The 21,616-nt window shown below is 36.7% G+C and overlaps 1 protein-coding gene across 4 annotated transcripts in view; it reads right to left on the reverse strand.

The window, feature by feature from the left end:
• Nucleotides 1-21,616, reverse strand: part of COL14A1 (collagen type XIV alpha 1 chain) — a 184,237-nt gene that overhangs the window by 133,802 nt on the left and 28,819 nt on the right. For all 4 annotated transcript variants that reach the window (XM_064476868.1, XM_031439558.2, XM_031439557.2 and 1 more), the window contains exons 5-10: nucleotides 21,228-21,317; nucleotides 7,917-8,072; nucleotides 6,814-6,933; nucleotides 5,136-5,300; nucleotides 2,537-2,698; nucleotides 343-494 (exon numbers count right to left, since the gene is read on the reverse strand). In XM_064476868.1, coding sequence (XP_064332938.1) covers nucleotides 343-494; nucleotides 2,537-2,698; nucleotides 5,136-5,300; nucleotides 6,814-6,933; nucleotides 7,917-8,072; nucleotides 21,228-21,317 — 845 coding nt within the window. The remainder of the gene's footprint in view (nucleotides 1-342; nucleotides 495-2,536; nucleotides 2,699-5,135; nucleotides 5,301-6,813; nucleotides 6,934-7,916; nucleotides 8,073-21,227; nucleotides 21,318-21,616) is intronic.

Below are 21,616 nucleotides of genomic sequence, written 5' to 3' on the forward strand. Positions count from 1 at the left end.
GGGTTCTGGCCAGATAATTAACTACTGATTCCTTTGGCTTTAGAACTCCTTAATGTTTAAAATTACACCAAAAAAATGAAGTCACAATAAGTTGCGCAGAAAAAGACACATGACCAGTTCTGAAGATTATTCGATGGAGGTGAGAGAAGATGTAAATAATGTAAACACCATAACCTGCCGAGATGGAAGGACAACATGGACACAGGGGAATGACGTCAGTCAAGTCATTTTAAATGCTTGTGACAGAATCATCTCCTTGTATATACATTTCTCTCGTCCTCACTACTGTAGAAGACTTGAGAGAATGAAAACAGTGGTTTGAAAGTATTGCCTCCTTATTACCTCTTCTGGTTTTCCACCCCTGGCAGGATAATACACGACTCTGTATTTTTCCACTTTTCCTGGGGCATGAGTCCAATTAACCATAAAGCTTCTGGCAGTGACTTCAGAAGTAATCAACTCTGTAGGTGGCCCAACGGTGGCAAGGGCTGAGGCTAAATTAAAGAAACACATAAAATGAAACTCTGTCCCAAAGTTATTTCTTATGAACCTAGGAAGCTCTATTAGTCAGCAATGACTGTTGATTATTTTTTTGTTAATTTTAATTGAAGTCTAGTTGATTTACAGTGTTTCAGGTGTACAGCAGTGAGCAGAGTGATTCAGTTATACATGTATCTATCTGTTCTTTTTCAGATTTTTTTCCATTGTAGGTTATTACAAGATATTGAATATAGTTCCCTGTGGCAGAGAGTAGGTGCAGAATTCTGGGAATGACTATTGATTTTATGCTGCCTCTAAGATGTTCAGCTCTAGATAAGTTGATTCAGTAATTCATTACTGGCATACTTTGGAGATATTGCACATTGAGTTCCAGACCACTGCAGTAAAGCGAGTCACAAATTTTCTGGTTTTCCAGTGCATATAAAAGTTATGTTCACATTACGCTGTAGTCTATTAAGTGTGCTCTAGCATTATGTCTTAAAAATGTACATATCTTATTTAAAAAGTGTTGCTTTTGGGAAAATGGCACCAACAGACTTGCTCAACACAGGGTTGCGACAAACCTTCCATTTGCAAAAAAAAATACAGTACCTGCCAAGTGCAATAAAGCAAAGCAAAGTAACACAGTCTGCCTGAGCTACATTTGTTCATGGAAACATTTTAGTGTCTTTCAGGTACCAATCACTGTGCTAGGTTCTTAGGACACAAATAAGACATAGTCCTTGACTCTAAGGAACTTTCTTAAAGACATTGCTGTAAGATAGTAAAAAACAAAGCAAAAACACAACATTAATGAATTCGTGTGTATCTAAAGGTACTCTTTGGCGCTTCTTAGAAGTATCACCTCGTTTAATTCTCAGTAGTAGCTTTTATTATTCCCATTTTGTAGGTGAGAAAATCAAGTCCGAATGAAGCTAAACAACTTGCCCAAGTCTCACACTCAGTAAGTATCAGAGCTGAAACTGACACTCAAGTTTCTTGACATAAGAGCCTATGTTTTTAAGTAACAGGGGGTACAGCCTCTATCCTGAAGACTTTAGTTCAACAAATGGCCAATATTTAACAGTAAAAAAGAGAAGAAAAAGCAACTAACATGTACTGAATGCCCACTGTGAACTAGGAATTATGTAAGCACTTTGTGTGTGTAACATACATATCAAAACAGTAAGTTTACATGGACATAGTAAACTATGGTTATCAAAGGGGAAAGGGCAGGGAGGAATAAACCAGGGGTTGGGGCTTAAGAGACGCACATTACTATATATAAAATAGATAAACAACAAGGATCTACTGTGTAGCACGGGGAACTATACTCAATTTCTTATAATAACATATAATGAAAAAGAACCTGAAAAGAAAAAATATATATGTATGTATATGTGTAACTGAATCACTTCACTGTACACCTGAAACTAACATTGTAAATCCACTACACTTCAATAAAAAATAAAAATTTAAAAAAAAACAGTAAGTCTATAAAAGATTTGGGACATGTGATGTTCAAAGTCCTTGAACTTTAGGATTTTTTATCTGCTAGGGGTACTTACCCAAAGGAAGAGATTGAAGGAGTGAATGTGGCTGTAAAAAGACAACAGAAATGACCCTCCTGGTGATGGAAATGTTCCGCATCTTGACTGTATCAATGCCAATTTCCTGCCTGGGATGTTGTACTGCAGCCTTGTAATATGTTACCATTGAGGGAAAGGGGTAGAGATAGACACAATCTCTTTCTGCATAATTTCTCACAGCTTTATATGAATGTGAAATTATCTCAAAATCCAACATTTAATTAAAAAAATATTATGGTCTAAATGCAATACCATGGAGAAAATTACCTAGTAGTTTAAAGTACCCCTCCCTCACCCCTACAGAACTTGCCCTCTTCTACTCTGATGATCCACCTCTTAGGAGAAAAAAGGACTCTATTTAGAAAGTCAACATGAAACATGATATGAATTTTCATAATCCATGATAGACGTTCGTGCAAGGTGATACCCACATGAGCAGAACGTCTGCTCCCTGTCGTTCATTTTACCTTTGATCTCTTTGTCCTGTTCTTCCACCCTGGAGCAGACAGTCCTTGTCAGGCTCTCCACAACTGTGTGCATCAGGTCAAATTCGGCAACGTTGTACACGTGCATGCTGTCCGGTTCGGAGGCAATCTCCTGCAGTTCATTCTCATCTGCGTTTTTCACCCCTGGCATTGAGGACCACAGGAGGGGTTATAACAGTCATGCCCCATTTGAAAACACAACTGTGGCGAGCCTTACATGTAACCATCAGTCGCCACCGTAATCAAAGCATCTGTACTTTAAAGAGGCATACCTCGAGTCAGATTGCTTTTTAAAAAGGTACTTTCAAAACAACTTTTAAATGATTACATTTTAATCTTATTCAGTACATCTTAGCAGAAAGATGTATTGATGAAACTACCATCTGCCTTTCATAAACACTGCAGAAGCAATAGTAATTAAACCAGAATTCTACACTATCAAAACTTCATCTTTAAATTCCTAAAACATTAGTTTACTTAAATTGAGACAGAAAATCTTTGGCTCTCGTGAAATATTCCAGCCTGTCTTAGCCATGGGTGCTAACAATTAGGGTGTGCTTACTATGCCCCAAGCACATCAGTGTCTTCTGTATATGAACACATTTAATCCTCACAATTAACCCTATGAGTTTGGCATTCTTGTTTCTCCCGTTTTACAGATGAGTACACTGAAGCACAGAGAGGTTAATTAACTAGCTCGAGGAAGCACAACCGGTAGGTGTGCATCTGGGGTTCCACCCAGGCAGTCCAGATCCAAAGTCATATGCTCTTGATCACCATCTCAAGGTGCCTCTCAGAAGACTGCACATTAATATGAGCAAATATTTACAAGTGAAATTAGAAATAGAAAAAAAGGAGGCACAGGGTTGGGTTTCACAGGTGTAAAGGCAGATTTCTCTTCCCCAGGATTCAGCAAACAAGGAGCATTTCTTTAAAAATCCCTGTCACTGCGATTAACTAAGGATGTTAAAAAGAGGTACGACAGAAGCCAGGAAGAGAGATTACTTGGGGCAACATTAATTACTTCTGAGATGCCTGGCTGTGCCGTTTAATTGATCTGCCAACCTCAACAGACTGAATAACAAAGCATCGGTTGTTTCTGAACTGATTGCTTTAGGGGGTTATAAGATAATAAATACTACTGATTTCCAGGTAATTCCCAGAGAAAAAGTCCAAATCACATCCGAATGAGTTCACCTAAACTTATCCATTCATTATTAACAAGACCACAGCATGGAGAGTAAACACATTAATTAATCCCCTATTCGTTTAAGTCTTCTGCAGGGATTTTCTTTGTTGAACAAAAGGATAGCAAAACAAACAATAAAAATTAAATCAATCTCTCTGATGTTTCTTGCCTGAAGGTTTTCTACTGTAGCTTCTAAAATGTACAGTTGCTGGGGGAGGGTACAGCTCAGTGGTGGAGTGAGTGCTTAGCATGCACGAGGTCCTGGGTTCAATCCCCAGTACCCCCGTTAAACAATAACTAAATTAAAAAATAAACCTAATTACCTCCCCCCCCAAATAAATAAACAAACAAACAAACAAATAAAATGCACAGTTGGATCTATGTCCACAATAACAAAATAACAGTACATGCTGAAGCCATAAGCTTAATGTCAATAATACTTTTTATGGCATTTAGTTAAAACCAACAAGTTTGGATTCATTTAAAAATTCTAGAGAAGCTAGCTCTAAATCTCTCTCTCTCTCTCTCTCTTTCTCTCTCACCTTTCCAAACAAAACAGTTTAACTTGCAAAGAGCATGGAAAAGTGAGGAAATGGTCATCATGACTTGGAAGGAATTTGTTTTGTAAGGATTTTGCCTTGTTCATCTCTAGGCTCCACCACCTACCACAGTGCAAGCCACCCAGCAAATAAGCAAATACTATTCGAATAAAACATTCCACAAAGCACATTTTGAGTAACAAATCTAGGAACAAGTCAGAGGATTTGTTTGTTTGTGTTCTTTGTCAGCCTCTACTAAACAGAAGGCCTTTCTACTGCCAAAAAAAGAAAAAAAATTAAACAACTTAATCAAGAGCAAAGTTATATCAACTAAATATTTTGCAGTTTTTCTGTGTATATGCCATATATATCCTTTTCACAAGACTAATACCTTACAAAGGGTTAGTTTCAAAGAAATAATCCTGCATATCTACCACCCTGTACTTTCTTTAAATAGATAAAGGACCTTAATTCCTTGAAAATGGTCACTTGGTTTCTCCCTATACTATCAGAGGAGAGACAGCTATAAAATGACACCAAAGAGAAAAGTCTCGACTAACTAAATGGTAAGGAATACATGCCTAACCTTCACCCTTCACCCCTTTCACAACATTTTGTGTATGGCATCTCTCCTAGAGATCTGCACACTGCAGGATCCAGGACCGGTACCATCCCTTCCGTTTTAAATGTAAGGAAGTTGGACTCAGATCACATGACTGGCTACTGCCAGGGCCAAGACTCGAAAGTGTTCAGGTCTCCTGGCTTTCAGTGACGTGCACTTCGCGCTGTGTGTAGTGTTAAGTGGTCGTGTGTCTGTGCCCACTGTTGAAATAGGACCGTAATGAACACATACCTATAGCAAACAGTTCCACACCAGATTCACGAAGGTTTCTGGATGGTGGAATAATATCATCTTGGGACTTTCCATCTGTGATTAAAATGCCAATTTTGGACACTCCAGTCCTTGCTCCTGCTTCTGGTTTAAAGCTATTTTCAAAAATGTAGTTCAAAGCAAGACCTGGAAGAAAACAAGAAAAAATAAATACAAACCAACCATCTCTAATAAAAAGCCTTCCATTTCTGCAAAATGTAACCACAAGATGAGTAACTTATTAGAGTTAAAAGAGTTTTATTAGATGCAAACTTCCATCTTCATTTTTACAGTGAATTTTTCTTTGACAGATCTGATGAAAAACTAAAATCCACCAGAAGAGAAATAATAAAAAATACTTGAACACTGCATCATTTCAGAAACTAACATTTATAATGAACGTTGAATTCATGGTCAACAGATGTTGACAGATCTGTGTACAAGAAAATCTAAACCTTTAAAATTTAGGGTGAAACAAGAATATCCATACAGAAGCAACTGTTCCAAATCTTATCACTATACTTTCATTCTGTTCATGATTATCTAAAGAACCACCAAGCTCTTTCTCGGTTTTATAAGGGTAGACGGGACAGATATAAAATGATAACTGAACCCCTGGCCTTTTGAATGTGACACTTTTCACCTCCCAAAAATAGGAAATGCCAAATATTGTTATAGGATTTGTGTTAAATAAATTTTTGTTGTATTAACAAAAAAACCTGTTAGATTATGCCTCAAATTGGAAAAAGCTGTTTATCAGGATTTCAGTGGTTTACTTAAAATTCAATGAGAGCATCTCTTGTTTACACTGAGGATCTACATTGTGTGCTTGTAGAAGGAAATAGCATGGGTTAAAACCTGTGATAAACGCTTGTGGTTGGGCCATGGATAATTATAATCTAAATATTCTTATAGTCGTTCCTTGGTATCTGTGGTGGGATTGGTTATAGGACCTTCTGTGGATACCAAAATCCACAGATGCTCATTTATTTGAAATGGCATAGTATTTGCATATAATCCATGCACATCTTTCTGTATACTTTAAATCATCTCTAGATTACTTATGACAGCCAATAGAATGTAAATGCTGTGTAAATAATTGCCAGCATGCAACAAATTCAAGTTCTGTTTTTTGGAAATTCCTGGAATATTTTTCCAAATATTTTTGATCCCTGGTTGGTTGAATCTGTGAATGTGAAGGGCGACTGTACTCATTTATCAAAAATACTGGTGAGCTAAAGCTCCATAAATATTTTCATGATCACTACTGATGGCAGGATAAGGGCAAAGGAAATACCTTCTTTGAAAACAGAAATTTGTTTTTATTTAATTAACAGGGTGACTGGAGAAGAAAACTGGTGAAAAAAGGAAGGAAGATGAACTGACAAAGGTTAAGACAGCCACGAAAGGCTGTCAGCATCCGTTTTCTTCTAGCTCAAGCAAGCCCTTCCTGGGACGTTATACTCATACAGCAAAAGAAACAAGATGCCTGAGTTTTAACTCTTAATGCTGAGTTTGAGAAAAAGAGCCATCTAAGAACTTTAGATGCTAGTTTGGTTAAAAAAATACCATGCTAAGTCTTACACAGTGGCAAAAGAAAGCAATAAAACTATTCTTCAGCAAGATATGTTGCTGAAAATGTGGACTAAACAAAACATACCTGTTAGTGTATTTCCTCCCTTGTATGGTAGATTTCGGATGGCTTCGATCACCTCATCTTTTGTTTTAAAGGCATTCAGGTGCCATTCTATTCTTGGATCACCGCTATACTGTGCAAGACCTGGAAAAGAAAGATGAGAAAGCCCATCCAGAAATGACGGGTTACTCAGAGATCTAGTGGACCATTTGAGAAACTAGAATGATGAAGGGCCTAATCTTTGCAACGTTTTTTTCCACTGCCTCACTGTGTACTTTCCAAATGAATTGTTGACATCAATTTAAGGAATTAATTTCAACATACCTGGGGGCTGGGGAAATGGACATATTTTCTAGTCATCTAAAAGTGAGCACCCAAGAAGATACTGAGCATTTTTTAAGTCCAGTCGTGTTTATAGATAAAAGATCTAAATTTATTGAATTTTTAAAATTGGGGTACATTGGTTTATAAAATTATACAAGCTTCATGTGTACAACACTGTATCTTGACTTCTGTATACCCTATAGTAGGTTCACCACCAAAAGTGGATGAAATTAAACTTTTGGTGTTTGTTTTTATTTCCAAAGGAATGAGTTTCCTTAATGGCTATTTAGAAGTGAAACTACAAGTTTTCATACAACAAGGTAGATAACGTTGCTCAAAGATTTACAACTTTTTTGTTTTTGCTTTTTATCTCAGCTAGAATTAAATTGGTAAAGATTATCTTGCACTATTGAAACTATTTCCAATTTCCATTGAGTTAATCATTCCACTGGATTCAGTCACGTCTTTTAAATAAAAAGAAAACTTTTACCTGATAAATTCTTCAATCAAGGGAACTTCAACAGTTTTATTATTATTACTATTATTATTATTATTATTAGGTCAAGAAGATTTTGACTTTCCAGAAAATTGGAAGGTGTTCAATGGTTAATTGAAGGCAAATGCTATAGCAAAACTTTATAGGAATAAATATTTATTGATTTAAATTTGCCCTTTGGGGACCATCACTATAGTTGAACCTGTAATTCTGAAAACGATTTTGTAAAGAATCTTTGAAATTTCTTAAGAAACTTCCTACTGGTTTTACATTGACAGCCAACTGCTGTTAATAATAGAAGATTTACCAATTCGTGTCTTCTCTGAGCCCACATTGAATGCTGTAACCAGGTTTTCCAAAAAAGACCGAACCAGTCTGAAGTTGAATCTTCCAATACTCCACGAGCCATCAACCAGGATTACAATATCAGCAATTGCTGGAGTTTGACAGAAGAATTTCACTTCTGCAAAGTACAGACCAAAAAAGCATCCGTGTTACTGTTAGAACTTTTAAAAGGGTGGGTCTGTTTTAATATCTTTCAGATAATTTGGTGCTAAGAATACAATAAAGTTCCTATTAAAGCAACCATATTTTTATAACCCTTCTTTTAAATGCATTTTTACTAGGGAAAAAACAACGTGGTTAACAGCTGGCAGCCGAGCCAAAGTTCTGGAAATAGTTAGCAAAACACTGGCAGGTTCACACCATCCTGGCAACACAAGCCTTCCACATATTTCAGAAAGTAATGTCTGTGCAAAATCATCCAGCCTTGGGTTTTAGCCTGTAGATTCTTTCCAGGAAAGGTCTTAGCAACACCAGTGTGGGAGTCAGCAGAGATGGGAAGATGGCCAGGAAGCAGAGAGGCGGCTCTCCTATTCTGATAAGTCTATGCTGGAGGAAGTGATAAGAGAAGAGAAATACAGGCTTCCTGAATTCAAGGAAAAGTCAGGGCCATGCATTTAATCTAAGTAAGGTACATAGACCTTTGCTAAAATAGGAAGGGTTTGTGGAAGAAGAAAATTGGAAAAGAGCCCAAGGATTTCCCTCAATTCAAATTCTTTTACATATTGTGTCTATGTGACAGTAGGATTTTACCCTCCAAAATCATTTAAGTAATTGATTAAAAAAAATTTTTTTGTTTAGTTGAAGTAGAGTCAGTTTACAATGTCATATCAATTTCTTGTGTATTTTTAAATCAAGTTTCATAATAAGGATCTACAAAAGGATGCCCAGTGGCTGGAGGGGAACTACCCTAAACTTTACCTTCAGTGGAAGTCCCAGCCCAACAGTCATTGTGGGCAAGATGCAAAAGGCAAACAGCTGTCTTTGCAGCAAAGGGGGAGGCTATCTGATATAGGGTAGGTCTGTGCTGGATGAGGTAAAAACCACCACTTACATTCATACAGAGCCAAAATACTAGAATATTCTTAATGTGATTAAGAACCATGTCAACTTCTTGAAATTGCCCAGCAAACCCCTACTTTACTTTCTAATATTAAAATGACAATAGAACAGTCTTCAAAATATAATTTATGTAATGAAAACCAAAATAAAGAAGTGTTCATAAATAAATTGAATACATTTTTTCCTGGGGGGGGGGGGGAATAGTTGAACTACTCTAGTTGGAGTAGGCAGTTTAATATGTCTCTGCACCTACAGGCCACACTTAACTAAAAGGATCTTGTTTTTGTTTTTTGTTTTTCCTCAGACATAAATGTGTGGAATACCTAGATCCTTTTACCAGATGGGAGAAAAATGTATTTACCAAGGAAATACTCCGATACTCATTATGGAAACTAAATACTGCAGCTCAATCCAAAGTTTATATATTACATTTTTGGGCACCAAATCTCCTTTCTTTAATAGCCAAATACTTAACCACTAACTTAGGTGTCAGCCCTCTGTACCACACTGAAACATTCCAAAACAGAATACTGTAAGAAGTCATGGGATAAAAATTAGTTTGTGTTTTGGAAATAATCAGCGAAAATTAAAGTCTTAAGATAACCTCCAGGAATCTATTTCTCTCAGTTTTTATGGGGAAACTTACCTGAAACAGAAAGTTTTCTTTTTTTCCCCAAAACTATTGGGGATATTATTTCAGTTTTTAATTAAAAAAATTTTTTTAATTGTTTGGGTACATTGTAGATAGGGTCTTAGAAAGGGAACAGTTTCTCTCTGCTTATTTAGAATAGGACTATGAAAACTGGTATTTTCCATTTTAAAATTGTTTCCAATAAAAATGTTGTGTTAATTTAGCTCATTCAAGTCATTGTGACTTGGAGATATAAATTCTAAATAGCCCCAAATTAAGATATAAAATTAATTGACTAGAAATTAGATTGATAAACTTAGTAATAAAAATTTTAAGTTATTCATAAAAAAATACCTTAAAGAAAATAAAAAGATAAGTTACAACTGGGAAAAGACATGTGCAATATAAAAAACTGAAAAAGAATCAACATCAAAATTATATTAAAAAGGAATATATAAAAACATATATAAAAAGGATACTTTAGAAATAGAAAATATATACATATGGTTAATAAATGAATGAAGAGACTATTTAACTACATGATGATAACAATAATAAAAAAATCAAGAATCACAATGAGATACAATTTGTGCTCATTCAATTGGAAAAAATTAATAGATACCATTTATAATTACTCCAAAGATGATGAAATATTTAGGTATATACTTAAAACATGTGCAAGAACTGGTGCTGAAAATTACACTAGTGATAGAACAAGTCAAAGAGGACATAAATCAATGGATAGGTTTACCATATTCATGGACAGGAAGACTGAACATAGTAGAGATGTCAATTATCCCTAAATTGATCTATAGGTTTAATGCAATTCCTATCAAAATGCCAGAAAGGTTGTTTTTTTAAAGACATAGACAAGCTTATTCTAAAATTTATATGGGAAGGCTTAAACTCTAGAATAGTTAAAACAATCATGACAAAGAAGAATAACATGGAAGGAATCATTTTACTAGCTATTAAGCGTATGTACTACACATAAGTAGTGGGTATTTCAGAGGGATAGATATATACATTAATGAAAAAGTATAGAAAAGCAAAAATAGATCCATACAAATATGCTCAACTATATGATTTTAAATTTAAATATGATTTTAAACAAATGTTCAAAAGTACCTCAGTAAATTGGTGCTGGAGCAATTGGACATCCATGCAAAAAAAAAAAAAAAAGAAAAAGAAAAAGAAAGAAAGAAAGGAAGGAAGAAAGAAAGAGAGAAAGAAAGAAAAAGAAACTTGACCTAAACCCCATATTTTATACCAAAACTAAGTTGATGATCAACTTATACATAAAAAGTAAAGCTTTTAGGAAAAAAAAAATAGGAGAAAATCTTTGGAATGAAGGGTTGGAATAAGAGTTCTCAGAGTTGGCACCAAAAGTACAAACACATAAGAAGAAAATTTGATAAATTGGATTCATCAAAATAAAATCTTTTTGCTCTGTGAAAGCTCATATGAAGAAGATGAAAAGAGAAGCTATAGACAGGGAAAAAATATTTGCAAACCACACACTCAGCAACAGATTAGTATCTAGACTCCATAAAGAACACTCAAAATGCACTGGTAAATAAAAACAAACAATCCAATCAGAAAATGAGTAAAACCTGAATAGATATTTCATCAAAGATACACAGATGACAAATAAGCACATGAAAAGATGTTCAAGATCATTTGCCATCAGGAAAATGCAAATTAAAATCACAGTGAGATTTCACTGTCCACACCTATCAAAATGGCTAAAATAAAAGTGATAACAAATGCTGACAAGTAGAAATGATATCACTCACACATTGCTCATGGGAATATAAAACGATATAACTACTCTGAAAACAGGTTGGCAGCTTCCTTAAAAGTATATATAAAATTACCATACAATTCAGCTATTACACTCTTGGATATTTATTCCAGAGAACTGAAAACTTACATTCACTCAAAAAACTCTATACAAATGTTCATAGCAGTTTTATTCATAATAGCCCCAAACTGAAATTAATCCAAATGTTCTTCAACAAGTTAATGGTTAAAGAAACTGTGGTACATGTATACCATGAATACTACTACTCAGACATAAAAAGGAACTATTGATGACTTGGATGAATCCTCAGGGAATTATCCTGAGTGAAAAAAAGCTAATCCCAAAAGGTTACCTATGTGAGGGTTCCATTTAAGAAACACTTCCTAAATGAAAAAAATTTAGAAATTAAGGACCAATTCATGGTTGTGACAGGTTAAGGATGAAGGGTAGGAAGGAGGTGGATGTGGTTATAAAAAGGCAACACGGAGATCTTTGCGGTAGTATTCCTTTTGTTCTAATGACATTCAAATTAAAGACCTAATTACGGCTAGTAAAAAATATTTACAATGTATTTATGGAGAAAGGTACTCACCTACATAGTTAATTAAAATAGAAAAGGAAGAATTGACAGAAGCAGCCTTTTTTCTACCACGTAAACTCTTATTCATTCTTCAAAACCCAGGTTATACTTCACCAATTCTATGAAGCTCTTCCAACAGTCCTCAGATTGGACTCATTATCTGCCCCTCTTTACTGATTCTGCATCTGTAAATGGTTTATTGTACTCAGAACACTATTATAATTTGTTTCCATTTTTATCTCCCTGATTAGACTAACCTCCTTGAGAAGTAAGGGATTTGTATCTTTTTATCCCCTTAGTCTGGCTGAGGTCTTGGCACATAGTACATCAATAAATGTAAACAACATTGAACTGTCTTGTTAAGAGAAGAACTCTTTTCACATACTTCCTATCTCTAGTAGGGCACTAGAAAAATGAACAATAATGGCTCAAATGTGGTCTCTCCTCTTGCCCTGCTACATTATCACACTAGAAAGGTGGATTATGGTTATTTAGGGATCAGGGAGACTGCATCAGTTTTGCCTGTCTTCTTTGATATTTTCCCAATGCCAGAGGCAAAGCTAAATGAAAGGGGAGCATGTACTATTTTTACTCACATTATCTTAATATGCACTTAGAAAATCTCATGATGATTTTTACCACAACAGGTCTGATTCATTTAGTGGCTCTGAATTCTTTTTCTCTATGCCACTAGCAAAATATCCAGCTAGGCTATTCATTAACCAAGACAGCTTAAGGAAAACTGTGGCCTCAGAACAATTTTTCACTAAAGTATCCAGTGAAGTTGAGTTCAAATTTCCAAACCAAGAGCTCTCTTCCAAGATCGGCTTCTGCCACATCCCTGAATTTTTTTTTTTAAGAGTTAACATCATTTGACATTTGCCAGGGGCTCAGTGATTCTAAAAAGGTCTTTCAATACAATGGTATATCTTATTCTCACAATATATTTGTGGGGAGCCATTATTTTCCTCAATTTTCAGAAAATGAAATCGAGATTCAGACAGAGAAGCAAATAACTTAGTGATTACTGGTACAGCCAGGACTGGACACCAGGCCTTGTAAATGTTTGGTTGCCTTTTTCATCCTCCCATGCTACCAGCACCATGGAAAATGTCCTCACATAATGCAACATAGGTGGTCACTAGTCATCTGCTATATTAATGTTATAAGTTGTCCATCTATGGGAAGGAGAGCAGGGGGTTCATTTCAGTTGCGTTCAGAGTTGACATTAATCAGAGTGAGCTTAGTACTCATATAGTCATGGCGATGACTTTCAAAGCATCCCTGACAGATGACCACTCTATCTAAAACAGCACTCCCCCTCACTCTCTTCCCTTATTCTGTTTTATTTTTCTTTGCAGAACTTCTTACTTCCTAGAAATATACTCTATAGTGTAACGGTTAATTTTACATGTCAACTTGACTGGTCCACGGAGTGCCTAGACATTTGATCAAATATTACTCTGAGTTTGTTTGGGAGGGTGTTTCTGGATGAGATTAATATTTGAACACAGACTGAGTAAAGCAGATTGCCTTCCCTAATGTAGTTGGTTCTCATCCAATTAATTGAAGACATGAATAGAACAAAGAGGCTGAGTAAAAAGGAATTGCCCCTGCCTGACTGCCTTGAGTTGGAACATTGGATTCAAACTGAAACACTGGCTCTTCTTGGGTCTCGAGCCTGCCAGTTCTCAGATGGGAATTTACACCCATCTGCCAGTTCTCAGATGGGAATTTACATCCCCTGGGTCTCTAGTTGGCTGGCGGTAGATCTTAGCCCCATAATCATGTGAGCCAATTCCTTATAATAAATCTCATATTTATACACATGCATCCTATTGTTTCTGTTTTTCTGGAGAATCTTAACTAATACATATTTATTTATTGACTATAGCAGACACTTTTCATTGCTTCCATATATATGTATAAAATAAGACCTCCCATTTAGTGACTGCTTTCATCAGATGATTTATGTATGTCTTTTCTATTTAAGCCAGATAGTAATCCTATAAGGTAGGTGTTCTTCTCACTCCATTGCAAAAGAAAAATTAAGTAACTAGAAAGGTTAAACAACTTGCCCATCATCACACACTAAGCAGGTAGAAAAGCTGGAATTCAAATTCAGGACTGACTCCAAAGCCTGAACTATTTAGCCATTGTGCTATTCAACTCCTATAAAAGAAGAGAAGAAAAGTATTTGAAAGGAAGCAAAGGAGAAAGGAAAGGAGGAGAGATGGGCAAAGAGGGAGAGAGAGGAAGTGCTCAACGATCATGTGTGGTGGTGGCCACCATGCTGCACATCTCCATCAGAGCAGACGGTTCCCCTGTGCTGGCTGTGGTGTCCTTTCCTATTGCTTCCCTGAACCCTCCAGCTCTCTGGTGTCCTCCCTCTTCCCACCCTCTTTAGAAAAGACACTTGCTTACAAGAACAGTTCTTAATCCTTTGGGGGCCAAAGACCCCTTTGAGAAGCCAAAAGAAGTCAACAATCACTGAAATCCAGAGTACCTCCCAGCGTGGGATGAATCCCACCAACAGTCCAAGAACATATTAGGTGGTTCACCTTGAATCACATGATAACAAATTACTTCCTTGTCAGTTCTTTTTCCTTCTGATTGCTTCAAGGAAAACATATCTGGGGGGGGGTGCTATTGGTCTTCAACACCTCCGTAACTCTCGCTAATCTCTCCTTTAAAAAAAAAAATAGGAGAGAGAGAGGGAAGGAAGGAAGGAACGAAGGAACGAAGGAAGGAAGGAAGGAAAGATAGATTGCTAAGTCTTGCCATTAAAGATTGTATGAATTCAAAGCCATACTCACATGTTCTATATCCAACCTGGGATGAATAATGCCATGACAACTTGCAGGCATGTGAAGCCCAATCCTTGAACCTCAGCCAAAGGAATAGCTGAGCTGTCACTCAGAGCTCTGCATCTTAACAGTAACTGACAATCCTGTAAACATCCCATTCACCACATTTCTCCTCTGCTCATAAACCATAAGGGACTAAGAGAAGACATGACAGCTGTCTTCAAATATTTAAAGGGCTGCCATACAGAAGGGGGATTAGAAATGTTCTGTATGCCCACAAGGAGACAGATCTCAACTCAACTCAAGAAAGAACTTCCTAACAGTCAAGATTTCTATAGACCACTGCGTTGGGAAGTAGTGAGAGCTCTGTCAATGAAAGCAGATAGATGCTGGTCAACCCTCGATGGCATGGCTGAAGAGCCTCAACCATCCTCTTAATTGGTTGAACTACATGGATCTCAAAGTTATCTTCCAACTCCAGATTTTAAGATTATTTCTTCCCTCCCCCACCTATCTAATAACTATTCACTGGGCTCTTCAAAGCTCTCCATAACTCAACTGCACTTGACCTGTCCATATTTATTTCTCACTTCATCCCAATACAATTAACTCTTCTTTCCCCCTACAATGTGCCCATCTCTGAGACTTCTGACTTAATTTTTATTCTCCTCGCCCCTACCATCTCTTCCTATCTACTCTCTCCAAACTCTACCTACCACAATGCAAGATACCTAAAACGGGTTGTATTTCCTTGGACAATATACACTCCTTTTAAAACACTTTTATATAAAGTCTGTTCTAAAATTTTACTTTCATAAGTCAATGCTAACCCATCAGAGGCTATTTTGCCTGAGCACCTCTATTTAAACACAAAACTTGCTCAACTTCAGGATGGCAGTATTCACATGTATTTTCAGCTCTGTATATAGTATTACGTGATTTGGCTATATGTTAAGTTGTTCATGGTGATTTTCTGAAAAATGCAACAACTGCATTATCCCTGTTCCTCCAATTCATCAATAACAAACAGATCCTGACATTTCATAATTTCTAAGGCTGAAACACCTGCTTAGTTTGACACCGACATCCCTCTGGGTATAGAAACAAGATGTTTAATAGAAAATTCTTAGACAAGAAGGAAAGTATCAATCAGACAAGCCCAAGCATTGCTCCAGGAAACAGATCCTGCCAAAATCCATAGCAGTGTTCACAGTTGTAAAATACCTGATTAAAAAAAAAAAAAGATATTAAAAAATATAAAACATTTTTAAAGATATATGACAAATTCTTTTAAAAATGAGGACATTTGAAAACTTATTCAAGACAGAGCTACATATATATTATATATATGTGTATATATTGGATAGATAGATAGATACATAGATAGATAGATAGATAGATAGATAGATAGATAGATTACCATGGGACAATTCAAGGGTTAAGAATGATATAGTTTGCTGGAAACCAACCGAAAAGGTGTCAAAATCGCTTTAAAATGTCTTATCAAGAGTGGTCGAGGGTTGAGGGGAAACAAGGTCTGTTGCTAGGTGAATCCCATCCCCTTGCCCTCAGGAAAACCTTATAATTTAATGCATAGGTATAATGTACTTTGCAGGTGTTCAATGATTATTTTATGAATGACTGATTCTGTCATGCTTTTTTGAGTTCCTAAAAACATGAATTATAATGCTTCACATCAAGGGAAAAATGGAATTCTGCTTTCTGCTTTTTTATGATAAAAACATTCTTTTCATAAAAATAGACTTCCTTGATCTTCTTCAGGGGATTGTGAACCTCTCTCCATGAGTCTAAGCCAAATACAAATAGTCAACAAACAGTTATTGACATTGTAAGACACTCTGATGCATTTTGCATGCTAATATTTTCTCTTTGAAAAAAGGCATTTAAAAAAAAAAAACAGGAAATGGAAAAGGAGGTAGAAGCTGACATTTGGCCAGTACCTGCTAGGCCCCAGGTATGTCACAAACGTGATAGCATTTAATCCTCCCAAGCCTGGTGCTCCTTATGACCACGCTGTTCATTTTGCCAATGAGAAAACTGGGGCTCAGCCAGGTCTATACGCCTAAGGTTGCATAGCTAGGTAGGAAGCAAGGGAAGATTTCATTCCAAGGGATGTGTCACTACAAAACCTGTGTGCTATACACTGAGCCACACTGACCTCAAGAAGTAACAAGGAAATTGAGGGGAAAAAAGGAAAGCTCGGTATGGGAAGGAAAAAAAAAATATTCTAATGAAAATGTTATTGTTTATCCTCTTAAGCCTCAGATTTGAAAGCCACTCATGTCATTTTCTGATTTCTCTCCTGAGCATGGTTACTCACAATCAGGGACCTACCATATGTCTCATGCCTTGAGCATTAGACATCGCTCATTGATGAACTATCTCAGGAGTTGCTCTGTGCTTCTGTGAGATGCTATGGAATGATCAGAGGCCAGAGGTAAGGAGAAACAGGGCCAAATTATATAATCACTTCTGTTAGATCAGGGTTTCTCAAGCTTTTTTAAAAAAATTAATAAATTAATAAAGTTAATTAACATCATTTGTAATGATGTTAAAGAACCAAAGAATTGAAGAACAGACAGCTGCCCATAGATATACCTACATCACTCAGAAACGGCTTCAACAAGTCTTTTTATTCCTCCCTCTTCCTACTTTGTCTTTTAAAATCTTATCTTTGACTTTCGTGTTCTACTGTTTTACCAAGTGCTGGCTGTGACTAACTTTCCATTTGTGCTCTTCAGAATAGTCTCTCATTCTTCGCTTGTTTTGAATATTTCTATGGCTTCAATAATTTTGTTGTTTATTTTAAAGTGTCTATGTAATCTTTCCATAATTGAAAATCATGGGATTCTGAGACCATCATTTTTTGTGTCTTCTGACTCATACTCCTAGTTTTACTTCTGTGTTTCAAAATTTTGGATTATAAACTCATTCTTGGCATTGCTTTCTCTGTGGCAATCTGCAGAATTTGAGCTGAGCATACGTGCCTCAAATGTGGTTCTGTGTTTGCTTCTGCCAGGCACCGTGCTTTTACCAGCTCTGAGCAATTTTAAAACTAATTTCTTGACTAGAAGGACCCCAGAGTATGTGAGGAGTGTACATTTCAATGCCTAATCTGTGTGGGGCACAGGCCTGTGGTTATGAATTCTCAAGGAGGCCTTTTCCCACGCAGGACACAGGCATAGACAGAGGGGCATCCTAAATCTCTTGCTTATGAGCAGGGATTTTGTAGTTCACCCTAGTGTTGTTGCTGGCACACAATGTCAACGGTCTAGATGACTATCATTATGATGATAATAAGGAGGAGGAAGAGGATAATAAAAGTCTTATAAGGGAAAAATGAAGAAGAAACAAAAGAGGAGGGGGAGGAACACTCACAGAGGATACTCTCTGGGTCAGACATCGTTCTTAACCCTTTAATGCATGAATTTCAATCCATAACCTAATCCTGAAGTCCAGTTTATGACTGGACTCAATCCTATCCCTCTCATCTCCGAAAGCCAAGATCTAGCTGACATTTGGCTAATCTTCTGGTTCCTATGTGACCCAAGTTAAAAAAAATCCCTACTCTTGTTGAACTGAACTCACAGTCCTGGGTTTAGTAGTTCTAAGACCCAGAATAGCTAGTGGAAAATGTGGTAAACTTTCAAATTGATCTCTTAACTGTGAAGCCAAGAACTATAAAAGTATTGTGGAAAGTAAGCAACCCCAGTAAGTGGAAATACAACGTGAGAATACTCCAGTGCCCTGGCTATCTTCAACCATAACAACTCAGCATAATTCAAAACTGACTCCTTTCCAAGAGAACATGTTGAGGACACACATTAAGTCCTTGCTGGACTATGTGACTTTCATGAGGGTGGAATCCTGCCTACCATGATCACCAATTAGTTCCCAGTGCCTAACTCAGAGCTCAGCAATAGAGGGTAATCACCAAACCTCTTCTGTGCATGGATTGTTGAATCAGTAACACGGAAGATTGGTCTATGATTATATTAATTCATGCAAACTATATAATCTAATATTAATAGTCAATAGCTACATAGCACTTACTATGTTCTAGACACTTTACACATATTAACTCATTTCATATTAAGCACTGGTATTCATGTTTCAGGTAGGGGAAAAAACCCAACTGTAGGAGTATGAAGAGTAGGAACCCTTGAAGGTATATATATGTGAGTACATTCTATGCAATTCTCATTGGAAATACCAAAATGGACAGTTATCCTCAGAAAAATAATGAATTACTCAATTCAGAGAGTAATTCTGTTGCAACACATTCAAAAGTTTTAGGGGGTGGGTATAGCTCAAGTGGTAGAGCACATGCTTAGCATACACAAGGTCCAAGGTCCTGGGTTCAATCCCCAGTACCTCCTCTAAAAACAAACAAACAAATAAATAAATAAACAAACAAAACTAATTACAAAAAAAAAAAAAAACCCTTTAAAAAAAGTTGTAAACATTCTAAAGCAAGAATCAGGAAACTTTCTGAAAAGGGCAAAACAGAAAACATTTCAGTCTTGGCAGGCTATGTGATGATCTCTGTTGCATCTACTCAACCCTGACATTGTGGGGAAGCAGCTATACATGACATGTGAAGGAATGAGCACAGCTGTGCTTCACTAAAACCCATTTACCCATTTAAGAAAACAGAGGACTGGCCTGGCCCATGGGCCATACATAGTTTGCCAATCCTGGAAAAGAAAAACTTAAACCTGTCTCACCCCCTCCCCAGAAATGAGAGCATCGGGACCCTCCCCTTACCTTCTCCCTGCACAGGATAAAAAATTCATTAAAAAATGCAAAGAGGGTCAGAGATCTTAATTTAAAAATCATTAGGAGGTTAAAAAAAAAAAAAAAAAAGAAACCCAATGCTACTTTTTCTGACTCATAATTTTTTTTTAAATCCGGTCCTGCATTCTTATGCAAAACATCAAAAATAACTGGAGAAAGCTGTTTGAATAACACAGAAGAAACAGCAGTTAATGCAAATGTGCCAATATTATGCTTCAAGGCAAATACCACTTTTGTTTCGGAGCTGGTTTGGGATTATTGAAGAAACACGTACCGTAGACTGAAAACAAGGAATTAAGTGCACAGCAACTTCTGTTAAGGATCTTTGCATTTAAACTAAAATTCTAAAATATTTGAAATATGTCTGATTGTATCTAAGCCACTATCAGTGTAGACTCTTGTACCAAAAAAATTGTAGATTGTAGGGAAAACCAGGAGCAGCATAGTTCAATGTGAATCATGGCACTTGCACATCTTGAAAGAGAAGCAACGGCAAGTGATGCATTAAGGCTTAGTTGGGGAAGGGCTTTTATCTCCAGTGGGCCCTACTAACACTCCCCCTCACTCTCCTGGGAGCCCTAACTCTGATCTGGATTGTCATTATTGTTTACAACTTACTTCTTAAGACAATTCTCCCATACCACCAGTGCCCTCAGAATCCTCACTGCCCCTGCATACACTTCACGGAAGCCCCCTTTAGTCTACAAACCTCCCAAAGTTTTTGCCTTTGCTCAGGGCTTCATCACTGCAATAATACTGTGAAACCGGCCCTCCTGATGGTGGGCTCAGGAAAGGCCTGTCCATAAACATGAGTTTAGTGAGTAAAGCAAATGAACTGCTGAATGAAAGGTCTTTCCACAGATGTTCACGAGGACTTATCAAATGTATATCAACACTACGCTCAATTTTCAGTGTCCGTTTCCCTATTTTTAGTTCACTTCACCCAGTCCTAGGTTTTAGAAGGGCAGGAGGAAGGTGTATCAGAGAAAAGAATGGAGAACTGAGGACATTTTAGGAATATCTATCTATAGCTAAATTCTGGGTTCAAACTCTAGTCCGTGGGTGGAAGATAGATTTCATCTTGAATGTCATTCTTTAATCACTCTCTATCCTAAGAACAGTGGAAAGCTATTGAAGGGGTTTTAATGTGTGTGTGTAGGGACGAGGGGTCAGATAGAGTCAGATTTGTTTTGCGAAGATCATGCTAACTTCTGGGTAGAGAACAAATTGAGATCTTGTTAAATAATACAGTACACCAGGAAAGAAATGGGAACTTAGCTGAGTATTGGCAATAGACATGGAAAGAAATGAACAGAGTCTATCAGTATTTCGATAGAAAATAAACCCACTAGAACTTAGCAATGTATTAAATACAGAAAAGAAAGGGAGAGGGAAGTGCTGACAGTTACTACGAGTGAGGAAGGAAGGAAGGAGGAGTGAGCTGGGGCTGAGGGAGATTTTCATTTTAGATGTGTGCTCTTCTGATGGGACCAATGGCCAGGGGTGTGTGTATTGCCTGGGTTATTAAAACAACTCAACCTCCACCCAAATAATCAAATAAAAAAAAATCTGACCTTCTTCTGGTGCAGATGGTTTATTCCCATCTCCTTTGTCCACAACCTTGACTCTGGGTTTTGGTTCCTTTCTTTTTTCTAAATCTTTAACTGGAAGAAAAGTAAAAATAAAGCAACATGTTAGGTTAAAATCTAAGAGAAAATATTTGATGAGTTTTCACTAAAACCCTTGAAAGTATTGAGAAATATGAGTAGAAATTAGCTTGATGGTAGAATCTTATTCCAAAAGATTGGAATTGTTATTTTTGCTCATCTTTGTCATGGGAAGGTATAGAAAATACTTAAGGAATTACTTTGGTCAAGCACTCACTATGGACAGATGTATCAAATAAATTTAATCTTTCCTAACTGCTATAACATTCACGATTAACCCGATTTCAGACGTGAGA

Source organism: Camelus dromedarius, chromosome 20 (assembly GCF_036321535.1).
Source record: "Camelus dromedarius isolate mCamDro1 chromosome 20, mCamDro1.pat, whole genome shotgun sequence".
In the NCBI taxonomy this organism is placed as follows: domain Eukaryota; kingdom Metazoa; phylum Chordata; class Mammalia; order Artiodactyla; family Camelidae; genus Camelus; species Camelus dromedarius.